General features: G+C 43.8%; 1 protein-coding gene across 4 annotated transcripts in view; it reads right to left on the bottom strand.

Annotated features, from left to right (window-relative positions):
- Window positions 1–2,777: 2,777 nt before the first annotated feature.
- SLC25A26 (solute carrier family 25 member 26) overlaps window positions 2,778–12,330 on the bottom strand; it is a 116,721-nt gene continuing 107,168 nt past the window's right edge. For all 4 annotated transcript variants that reach the window (XR_014545047.1, XM_083602401.1, XM_083602402.1 and 1 more), the window contains one exon: window positions 2,778–2,961. Coding sequence is in view for 3 of the 4 variants with exons in the window: in XM_083602401.1 (XP_083458527.1) it covers window positions 2,865–2,961 (97 nt within the window). In the remaining variant the exon portion in view is untranslated. The remainder of the gene's footprint in view (window positions 2,962–12,330) is intronic.

Genomic DNA, 12,330 nt, shown 5'->3' with positions numbered 1-12,330 from the left:
GAAAGTTCACTTGCTATGAAGAGCAATCAGAAACATTGTTCTAACACCCTCACAATATATGGGAATACTTTTGAAAGAAACTGCTAAATTATTGGCTTTGTTTTGTTTTGTTTTGCAGAAGAACTGCTATAGAATGAGAGGATGTCTCAAGATGAAGGTTTGTAAAAATATGAACTGTGAGCAAAAGGAGAATTTGCAGGCACACGCAACACATTTCAAGCATTAGTGGCAAGGCAAGAGAAACTCATCTCAGGCTTGTGTTGATAAAAAGGACATACAAAGGACATACCCAACTAGGAACAGGTCAGGAAATGCTTGATTGAAAATAACTAGCAGCCATGGCTTCAAATGGGCATGAATCAAATTGGACAAAAAGGAACTCTGGACTTCTCTCTTCTTTCGTATTTTTGGTATCCAGGCATGCTTGAACCCTCAGTAGATGTCACTGAAATCCAACACAAGCTCACTTAACATATTTGTAATGGACATAATTCAAGGGGAGGGGGGGAGGTTGATAACATGGCTTAATTCACAGGATTCTAAAAATTACATGGCACTGAAGAACAGTTCTATGGCTATTGCCCTTGAGAGCTGACTAGTACCTCCATGTTTGAGAGGCAGCGTAAATCCAAGCATCAGACGATGAGAACAAAATAGGATGTTTTCCAGGAGACGCAGAGAGAGGGCTGTTGGAATGCTGGAATAGACAAGCTTTTACTCCGAGCCAACAAAGCAGTTCTTGAACGTTCCATCTGAAAATCTGATCCTGCTTTGCTGAGCAAGATTATTGGCACAACATTGTGTCTACAAGAAAACTTAATTAGTAGTTATGTCTCCAACTTAAGCATCTATATTATGTGGGGAAATGGTGTGTTTCCCGGGAACTCTGGAACTTTGGATTATCTCCTGCCTGGGTAGAACATGCCACAAACGTTATCTAGATCATTGCTTTGTGATAAGGGCAGGTGACAAAAATTATTCTTCAATGGCTTCTTTCAATTCACTGCCAAGACTGTTTAAATATTAAACTTTAAAGACCTGATGAACATTTTGCCCTTTAATCTGTGTTATTTCTGTTTGCTTTTCTGTAAGTGGCTAGAATTCAATGAGACACTGTGACGAATGTTCTGCCCAAGCAAGCATTTCAATTGCCAAGTGGTATGTTAGTGCCAGATTTACGTATAAGCTAAGCAAGCTATAGCTTAGGGCCCCACTCTCTTGAGGGTCCCCAAAAAAATTAAAGAAAAAAATATAAGATGAAAAACAAATAAAATAAAACCTACATACAGCAACAGTGCTTTGTGTTGTGTAGGCTCCCATGATGTAAGTTATGGGCCCTGCCTGCTAGCCTGCTCCCTAAAATATCACTGGTTTGCTCATTTCTATATATAGGGTGCCTACATTCTGCATGGACTGGTTGCAGGGTAACATGTGCAAAAGGCTTTAGATACCTATTAGGTCCATAAATTGCCATGTAGCATATATTCAACACAAAAAACAGCGACTATTTGTTGTTGACAAAGGACAGCTGGACATATACCTTCAGTAGCTTAGGGCCTCATCAAACCTAAATCCGGCCCTGGGCACGATCCCCCAGCATGCAGTTCTCCTGACACACGGGCACCCAGCACAGAGGGGAGAAAGCCCCTTTGGGCAGTTAGAAGTCCTTTGCACATGCCGTCTGTTTGGCAGGGTTCATTGGGTGAATCCCGCCCAGTGTATTTACATCCGAGCATAGCCTTAAGCTGCAAAGCGGACAGCATCTCTCAGGGACGGCATCGGAGACGTGCAAGTAGCAAACTCTGCGCCCAGCTTTCTTTTGTAAGCAGCTTCGGAAGCTGCGCTTAGAGGTGGTTTCCAAGCAGCGCACAAAAATCAGAAGCCCAACTCACTATGTTACCCTGAGGACCGGAGGCACAGACTGCTGATGGGTTGCAGTGATCTCCCTCCAGGACAAGCCCACCAATTCTTGCTTTGCTTGCTGCACTATTCCTCAAAGAAAAGGGGCTGTAAATGGCACCCTTATCCATCGCCCCCCTTTTTGCAGGTCATCCCCCTCCCCTTCTTCGCGTTCTGCAAGACTGTGCTGCTCGTGAGGTGGGAGGCGGGTAGAAAAACCAAGAGCATTGTTTCACTTTCATAGGCAACCTTGTTAGACAGTAAAATAATACAACATTGTACTTTTACTGGAGAAATCTGAGTCTAATTAAAAAAGGCAGCCTTGCTTATCCAAGCAAGAATTCTTGCTATGCACCTGCAGGTAGGAACAGCAGTCTAAACTTTCCAAATGGGGTTCAAACCACACACACACACACTTAAAGAAAGAAATCCCTGCGCCTGTCCTCTTTTCTTCTGTCCTCTGGAGCATGGCAGGCCTGGGGTAACGTAAATGCTGTGATGCCGGTCTCACAAAACAAATGAGTGCTCCTTTTATTCCTTCCATGCCGTGCAGGCCATGTTCTTCTCATTTGCACATCATTTTCCCTAAATGAGTTCTAATAATAATGCCTTTCAGGCACAAGGCTGGAGCCCATAAAACGAGTCATTTGCCCCCCAAAGTTGCCTTTCTTGGCACGCTCCTTCCAATGAGCTCACCACTCGAACAGGGGTTTCCATACAGGGACATTTTATACTAGGGAAACGGAATTAAGGGTTTTCTTTTCTTTCTTTTTTTAAATAATAGTGAGAATAGAGTCCAGGCTGTTGAACAGCTGCTGAGCCACAGGAGGCAGGACCCAGGGCCTGCGGGGAGATAAACTTGTGGGAAGGCAAATGAATAACTTCACAAATGTGCATTTTTTTCCTTAGGAGAAGGGGGGAGGGGGCAGCTCCTCAGCTGTTCCTTTTTGAGTCCCAGAGCCAATTCACAAGAGCAAACGGCGTATCTTGTCATACATCCCCAGGAAGATAAAGCCTCCAAGACTGATGGCAGATATTCGAGGGACAACGCCTGCAAACAACCTGAAAAGAGAGAGAGAGAAAGAGAGAGAGAAGCAAAGATTATTTTAAGTCTCTTATCAAGATGCATACAACCACATACATTTGGATTTGTTGCAGGGCTGGATTTAGATTTGATGAGGCCCTAAACTACTGAAGGTAATGGGGCCCTTTATATGTCCAGCTGTCCTTTGCCAACAACAAATTGGCACTGGTTTTGTGTTGAATATATGCTATATGGTAATTTATGGACCCAATAGGTATCTAAAGCCATTTGCACATGTTGCCTTGCAACCAGTCCATGCAGAATGTAGGCACCCTATATATAGAAATGAGCAAACCTGTGATATTTTATGGAGCAGGCAAGCAGGCAGGGCCCATTACTTACATCACAGGAGCCTACACAACACAAAACACTGTTGCTGTATGTAGGTTTTATTTTATTTGTTTTTTATCTTATATTTTGGAAATGTACATCCAGATGTTTTTTTCCTTTAAATTTTTTTGGGGGGCCCCAAAGGAGTGGGGGCCTAAGATACAGCTTGTTTAGCTTATACGTAAATCTGGCACTGATCTGTTGTCTGTAGCTTCACAAATTAAGGATTTCCATCAGGCATTTCTCAGACTACGGTACCCAACTCGACAAAGCGGGAAAGCAGTGAAGGAAGGCCAGATCTGGGGACAATCTGCTACTGAACAAATCTAGAAGGGAAAGAGAAAGGCCCCAAGTCACCAATAGGTAAAGGTAAAGGGACCCCTGACCATTAGGTCCAGTCGTGACCGACTCTGGGGTTGCGGCGCTCATCTCGCTTGAGGGAGCCGGCGTACAGCTTCCAGGTCATGTTGCCAGCATGACTAAGCCACTTCTGGCGAACCATAGTTGCCACCTAAAACCACAACTAATGCATAATTAATTATTTTATTTTATTTTATTTTGGTCACTACCGGTGGTTTTATACGTAACTGAAATTTGCATTTGTTGTTGTTTACTTTCTCATTGGGACTGTGCACATTTTTAGCCCGCATTCTTCGGGCAAAGCGCATATTGTAAATACTTCAAACAGGTAAATAGTAACAGACTTGACTTCTTGCATTTCATTGCTATTTTATTCCCAACTTTCACATCTCTCTCTGCCGCCTTTATGCCCGTCCAGATATATCTGCCACCCAAGAATCTGTGTCTGCTGAAGTGCCCCAATCCATGAAGGTTTATGCCATAATAAATCTGTCAGTCTTTAAGGTGCCACAGGGCTCTGCTGGTGGTGGTGGTGGTGCACAAAACTGACGCAGCTACCAGTCTGGAAACTGATACAAAGGCTAGTGAGGTATTTAAAAGGTACAGCTCTGCCATTAGTAAAGACTTCGTTCAAAGGGCAGGTGGCAGCATTGTGGACTGGAAGCCACAGTCCTTTCCTAATCTTGGGGAAGAGGGATGGAGAAATTCAACCTGGCAATCAAGAAGCAATTTGTCACTCCCACACAATGGGGCTGTTTGCTTCTAGCCCAGTTCATTTGGGTCCAGCTTTCCTGTGAATTAACAATTTGCCACCGAGAACACCAAAAATGTAAAAAAAGTGTGGGGATCTGTCAGGCTATATAACACTTGCTCACACCCTTCCCCTTCGACATAAGAAAGAGGTTCTCCCTAATTCCAAGCACATGTTGGCTGATTGTGACCCACGGAGTGACATAAGCCAATCCTTTATATGATCAGCAATATATTTCCTGGAATGAGCCGGCGGCACTAAAAATAGATTCTCACGTTAAGCTCCAGCGGTGGATCCTGGCTCAAATGAAAAGTCCTCTTTGGCTGAAATAATTAATTCTTTCCATTCTGGTTTATGAGAGATTGAATGAGTATCTGTTCAAAACCTGCTGGGCAATAAGCAGCAGGTGCTTCCTGTCTTTTAAAAGCTTTGCTGTATGTGGCAAATTTAAATGTGGAGGATGGGTGTGTCTATGCATTCTCCGAAAAATGCATGAATTCAATAACTGATTATGCAGGGTGACTAAGTTTCTACATGAGAGGAGCTGGGGGTTCAAGTTTCTCTCTCACCATCAAAGACATTCTGTCTTTCTGCAAGTGCCAAGTGCTGTTCAGCAAGGACACAGTGACACTAAATAATAATAATAATAATATTTGTACACTCTGTACATGTTCAGTGGCATTCATTCCTTTACATATGTTGTAAGGAAATGTAGGAGGTGCAAGACCTGCATTCCCAGTGCCTTAAAAAGCAATCAGCCATTCTTGACCTTGCTTTGACCGCACAGGTTAAACGTTGAAATCCATTTCAGAAACGATATTGCAGAACTAAGAGGAAATGTGGATTAAATGTCAACAAATAAATAAGACTAGCATTTATAAGAATATTGCTATTACTTATAAGTAGCAATAAAAGTAAATTAGAATAGTATGATGACAATACTATTATAATGATTACTTTGTGCAGATTTCTTTGCTAGCGTAGCACTGATTCTGCAATAAACTAATCGGGAAGCAACCCTGGAAGAGAGCAGCGGGCTGGAGCCCTCTTCCCATCAGGAAAGGCTGCTGGATTCAAGGTGTTTCAGTGCAGGATAAAGGTGGCTGGAAGAAAGAGGGGAGGAAGAAGAGGCCATGATGCATACATAAGGCCCTTGGAGAGAGCTAGTGTGGTATAGTGGTTAAGAGCGATAGACTCGTAATCTGGTGAACCGGGTTCGCTTCCCCGCTCCTCCACATGCTGCTGCTGGGTGACCTTGGGCCAGTCACACTTCTCTGAAGTCTCTCAGCCCCACTCACCTCACAGAGTGTTTGTTGTGGGGGAGGAAGGGAAAGGAGAATGTTAGCCGCTTTGAGACTCCTTTGGATAGTGATAAAGCGGGATATCAAATCCAAACTCTTCTTCTTCTTCTTTCTAACTCTGTGAGGTGGGTGAAGCTGAGAGAGAGTGTGTCTGGTTCAAAGATGCCCTAAACGAGCTTCGTGGTTTTGTGAGGATTTGAAATCTCCCACTCAAGTCTGTCCTATGCTACTTGGACTCTGGTGTGGAGAGAGTGGATGGAGCTGGGAGCTTTTCTCTGGTCCCCAGGATACTGAAGTTCAGGTAATCTAGGGACACCAACAGACAGGAGATTCAATGCAGACAAAAGGAAGTGCTTCCATACACATCACACAAGGGAAGCAGAGACCTTGTTCCCACAAGATAACAGTGGGGGCTGCTGGCTTAGACGGCTTTACTGGGGGATTAGGCAAATTCATAGAGGATAAAACTGTCAATAGATATGAGTCATAGCTGCTCCAGGGAACAAGCAGGTTCAGAGGCAGCACACCTAGAATTACTAGCTGCTAGGTGGCAACAATGGAAAAGGGATGTTGCCTTCATGGCCTGCGTGAGAGCTTTCCAGAGGCAATTGGTTGGCCACTGTGAGAAGCAGCATGCTGGACTTGATGGGCCAACTGTCTAACTTAGCAAAGCTCCTCGCATGTTCTTGTGCTTGCTATACTATACTATTCTGTTGTGCCCTGGGGTCACAGGAGGATATGGGGTTACTTTGATACATCCCAAAACTCTTGAAACAACCTTCCCCACCACCACAAACCCTCTATGTATGGCTATGTAGGGTTTTTTTTAACAAATACCCAGTTTACCCAGGCAAAAAACAATGTTGCACAAGGAAAAACCAACATTGCTCTCATCTCCTACTCCAGTGTGGTGTAGTGGTTAAGAGCAGTGGACTCGTAATCTGGTGAACCGGGTTCGCTTCCCCACTCCTCCACATGCAGCTGCTGGGTGACCTTGGGCTAGTCACACTTCTCTGAAGTCTCTCAGCCTCCCTCACCTCACAGAGTGTTTGTTGTGGGGGAGGAAGGGAAAAGGAGATTGTTAGCTGCTTTGAGACTCCTTAAGGGGAGTGAAAGGTGGGATATCAAATCCAAACTCTTCTTCTTCTTCTCTACTGCAGTCCGGCACCCTCCAAAAATCTACACTGGACGCCCCCCCCCAAGCAGATTTATTTATGAGTCAAGGGGGGCTGCAGGGGGAAAGAAGCTCTGTTGCAGCAGCAGAAGTCTGTTCAGTTTGTGTACAGACAGCTTTGGGTGCACCCCAAATCTCCTGACTTGAGTTCCTGCAGCAAATTCTGTAGTGTGAGGCTGTTCCACCAACAGGAAGAAACATGGTCATGTGTAAGCCCTCCATCTCCCAATCAACTGCCCATTGGCCTCAGGTTTTCTGCTCATGGAAGGCAAATTCAACTTGGGAAAATGGTGATGGGTAGGTCTGGATTTCAGCACTTCTGAAAGAGGATATAATTCTATATGGGGATAGTTTTTTTATGTCTCCAGGCTGCTCCAGTAATCCTATGCACAGGCCATTCACTGCCCCATTACATATGTAATCTTTACCTCTTCCCAACTGTACGCCTTCAACATGCTCCTTTAAAGAAACCAGGTTCTCATAATCCTAGCAGAAAACGTCTGCTCACTAGACTTAGGCCAAATGTTACCGCAGCTCTCCCCGCTTCAATAAAAAATAATAATAATCAGCCTGGATTTTCTAACCTGATTAAATTCTTCCAATAGCCTTTCAGCACGGAAAATTACACATCCCCATTGGATTAGAATTCTTCCTACAACAAAGGTTTTAGCGAGCAATGAGACTTTTCTGTAAAGACCAAAGCCCCTTGATAAGTTCTGTGGGTCTTTGGAGCCCTGGTGCCAACTCACAAATAGATATTGGTGAGTTTTCTCTCTCCTCCACTGCTAAGTCAGATGCAGAGCTCAGTTCACCTCCTTCCTGCACTTGCACTTGTCTGTGGTAATGATCTTTGCTTCGGGGCTGCGGCAGGCAGATGGAAATGTTTTATGGTTTCACTAGACAGCAATTCGGTCTATTACCATAATTACAGCTTTAAAGCCAAGTAATTTGTAACAAGGCAAGTACCGACAGAGCATTCCATGGGCAGATATTGTGGTAGAGCACCATTGTTCCCTGTAGAAATGCTGTCATCTTCCTTGGAGGCTGAGGCAGTTTAATTGGGAAAGACCATCTTCTTGAACAGGCACCTACTCCTTGTGAGAGATGATGTCATTGACAAAAGAATGGCACATTATTACTTCATTATCCACACACTAAACCACCCGCATGCCTCACTGAATCTCAAAATCACAAAGACAGACCCTGGTTTCATTCCGTCATCAGTTAACCATGACCATCTTCCATACAGGGATAACTTTAAGAGGGGTGGCACCTGAATTCTAAGCAGAGATGGACAAATCGGTCATTTTCAATCTCCCTCAGGTAATCATTTTTCAAATCCTAAACTCATTTTTTACATCAATTTGCGAAGTTTTCTTTCCACATGAAAGTGACTACGTATTTTCGTGCCAATTTCTCTTAATATATGCATCCATGCATTCATTTTTGCAAGTAAGATCTTCTGTTATAATATAAGCTTTGAATTTTATTTTCATTTACCTACGCAATCTTTTTAATTTTTTTGGCACACTTTTTAGTTGGAGAACTGGGTCATAAAATTTGGAGATGTGTGAATTCTGCAAGGTCACTGTCTTTTGGTTTCTGCATTGTTTTGGGATACGAAAATTACGCAGGTTCACACAAAAATACAAACCAGACAAATTTCTCCCCCAAACTTAACACTAAGGCCACGTCTAGATTTTCCCAATGGCAGGTTTTTATGCTAGTTGATATGAGATGCAGCAGACCACTGTCATTTGCAAATCGTTTTCCGTGAGACCACTTCCCACTCCTCATTCCGAGGCAGACTGTGAAAATCTATTACGGCTACCACCCAAAAGCAAGCTCACTTGGAAAAGAAGGCCTACTGAAATCACGTCTAAAAGTCTCAGTGGTTGGGTGCTTGGGTGTTGCTCCCTCAGACACTAAAATGTGTTGACAGATCTTTATCCACCCACCCAGGTTTATGTCATATCATAGGTTAAAAATCATTCTCATGCTTGTCTCCAGTACTTCACTGGCAATGCTCTCACTACAGAAATGCTTGAGTCACACGTCTTGGTTTGGGTGGGTGCCCCAGTCTCAAAACGGAAGCGTCAAAAGATGCATCTCAGTGCCAGATGCTGACACTATAGATGTGATCCACGGGAATCTTCGTGGGGCTACTTCTCCAACAGCATTTCCCAAGAGCAAGTCTCTTTGAATACCCTGCTGAGTCGAGAAAGCAGTTTAAGAAACTTCCAAGCACGTGTAGACCACTGTGTGGATGGGCACACAGTTTTGCAAGAAGAAGGAAAAGAAGAAGAGTTTGGACTTGATATCCCACTTTATCACTACCTTAAGGAGTCTCAAAGCGGGAGACTCAAAGGAGTCTCCTTTCCCTTCCTCCCCCACAACAAACACTCTGTGAGGTGAGTGAGGCTGAGAGACTTCAGAGAAGTGTGACTGGCCCAAGGTCACCCAGCAGCTGCATGTGAAGGAGCAGAGACGCGAACCTGGTTCACCAGATTACGAGTCTACTGCTCTTAACCACTACACCACATCGGCTCTCACTGTAAGAATGCACCTACCGATTGCAGCCTACAACACTGGACTCCATCAACCGTTTCCTTTTTTTATTTGCTTAACTATCCCTCTCAACCAGTATTCTACCTCCAACCCTGGGCAACTCCTACATCCACCAGCTAAAGTGAACGAAGTCCACAACACCATAGGGAACTCCATTGTCCACTACTCAGTTCCAGTTTTCAACAACTCAGCAACACAGCAAATGGCGTTCCATGGTTGTTGGTTGTTGTTTTTTAAAGGTACAAGAGGCTTTGAGGGACATGTAACTTGAAGCCCGTCTCTAAGTTGCAACCTCACAACTAAATACTACCCATACATTCTGAATCCGATATCCAAAACCATGAGTGCTCTAAAACTGGAAGAAGAGACTCTCCAGATACCAAAAGGCCACATTGGATTTCTGACTCTGCAGAATGCAGACAGCCTGGAGCACGACGCAGAGAAGTGCCAGTGTGAACGAAACAGGGGAGCAGCCTCTCATCTGGAAGAAGAAAACCAGCGCAAGCGTATGTCTGCTTTACGCCCCTCTGATCTCCTGTTATAATCTCCTATTATATCACTGTCAAGACACCTATCTGCTGCTGTTAGTTCTCTTTCTCTCTCCCCTGACAGGATGGGATGTTAATTTGCTGGCCCACAGTGGAGGTGCCAACAGGAAGCCCAATGCGCCCTTCTGGTTTTAATAAGGTGTCAATCCGCAAGATAAGGCATTTGTCATTCTTGGTTTCAGACAGGCACAGAGCCTGACACTTTTACTGTTCTGATTAATAGATTTATAATTGGCAGCAGGCCTGGCAGAACTGGTCTTTCCTATTTCCCACCCTTTCCAAGACTTTTCTTGATGCTGCCCCAGCTTGCCACTTCTCCCTGCCTAGAGATTAATCAGAGCTATATTTTTTCCACCAGCTATAGAAATTTAGAGAAATTCTGAAGACGTATATCTAGAGAGGGGGCAGGGAGGGTGATTGTAGGTCTAGAGCCTTTCAACAGAATTAATCAATGAAATTTAATTTTCAGCTGCAACTGTGTGTGCCTGTTCTTACAACCTTTCTTATTTACTGTGCTACAGCCAGTCTAGAGAGCCATGAAGTCAGGTGGTTTCCTTGGATGGCATTTTGCAGTGAATATAATTCAGAGAGAGCAATGTCCCAGGCATTTATGGATGCTGCATCTTTGCTCGGGTGGCTGGTCTGTGGCCTGCCGCACCTCGACAATGCCAGCAACTTCCAAAGGTCCCTGAAGGACATTACACGTCTGTTGATGCAGCCTAGAATAGCATTAGTCTTTTTTTTTGCTGCTGCATCCCACTGTTGACTCATGTTAAGCTTGTGGTCCCCTAAGACCACTAGATCCTTTTCACATGTACTGCGAGCAAGCCAGTGTCCCTCATATTATATTTCTGCAACTGGTTATTCCTGCCTAAGTGTAGAATCTTGCAGAGGTGTGGTTTTTCTTAGGATCATGGCGGGATGTGCCCCACCATCCATGGTCCTAAGGCTGCTCAGCGTTCCCCAAAACTCATGTTGACACAACAACAAAGTGTGCACTCATTAATTTCATGAATGAGTGATTGGCTCAGGACCGCAATACCTGAAGGACCACCTCTTTCCATATGAACTTACCCGGACCCTGAGATCATCTTCTGAGGCCCTCCTTCATGTGCCGCCTCCTTGAGAGGTCCGGAGGGTGGCAACACAAGAACAGGCCTTTTTTGCAGTGGCTTCCCGTCTGTGGAATATTCTCCCCAGGGAAATTCACCTGGCGCCTTCATTATACACCTTTAGGCGCCAGGCAAAAACGTTCCTTTTTAACAAGGCCTTTGGTTGACCTGATCAACATCCCATACCCTTTTAAAATGTGGCTTTGGGGGGGGTATTATTGGGTTATTGCTTTTATTTTTGTTTTATATACTGTGATATTTTTATGTGAACCGCCCTGAGACCTCCGGGTATATAAATTCAATAAATGATGATGATGATGATGCAATTAATGTTATATCGAAGTTTGGCCCTAACGTAGACTTCTTTTTAAATGAAATGTTTGTAAGAGCAACGTGGCTCTGTCCAGAGGAGTCTACTTGATAATCTCTGAGGTTCTTCTAATTCAACAAACCTTTGCCTCCACAGAAGCTCGCAAGCAGGCCTGCTCCAGAATGATTATTAGCATTTGCTCCTTTTTCCCAGCTTTCTATTTGCTTTTAGAGTGAAGCCTAATATCAACCCCATTACTTATTCTCTGGCAGAGAGGATAGAAAGAAAAGACTGTTATTACTCAGTAAGTTTTGCAAAGCAGAGGGCGATTACTGATTGAAAGAAAGGAGGCAGCTGGAAAGAAAGGCTATTCAGGGTCTTCTCCTTTTAACCCCCTGAACTACTAAACCTACAAGTAAACCATAATACATATAAATATACAAACAGGGTGCAAATGACAAGCAAAGATTATGGAGCCACTGTAGTATGTTATTATACTAAACCTATTAAATATAAACTCACTAATCCAAGCTAGAATTTGAACCCATACCCTGCTTTGCTGATCACAACTCCATGGAAACTCTTTGGGCCACTGCAAAACACTGATTTATTTATTTTTTAAGTAACCCTCTTCAAAACAAATACTAGCCACATAATATTTATTCTGTCGAGCTGTTGGGTCTTCCTTCCTCCCCTACTTCTCATCAAGTATTCTTTATTATTATTACTTTGTGTACATTGTTGAACAATAAAAACAGCTGAATCTTTCTTGTTTGCCCACATTTTGCTCTAGTGCTGTGCCTGCTGCACACTCAGTGCCCCCCTGGCTTGAAAAGTACTAATTTAAGTTTCACTCATTCCTCTTACAACCCATCTGTCACCAAGCAGCACAG

This window comes from Podarcis filfolensis (assembly GCF_964270895.1).
Source record: "Podarcis filfolensis genome assembly, chromosome: 2".
NCBI lineage: Eukaryota > Metazoa > Chordata > Lepidosauria > Squamata > Lacertidae > Podarcis > Podarcis filfolensis.
The sequence above is the reverse complement of the archived record's forward strand: the minus strand, read 5'-3'. Positions and strand labels throughout refer to the sequence as shown.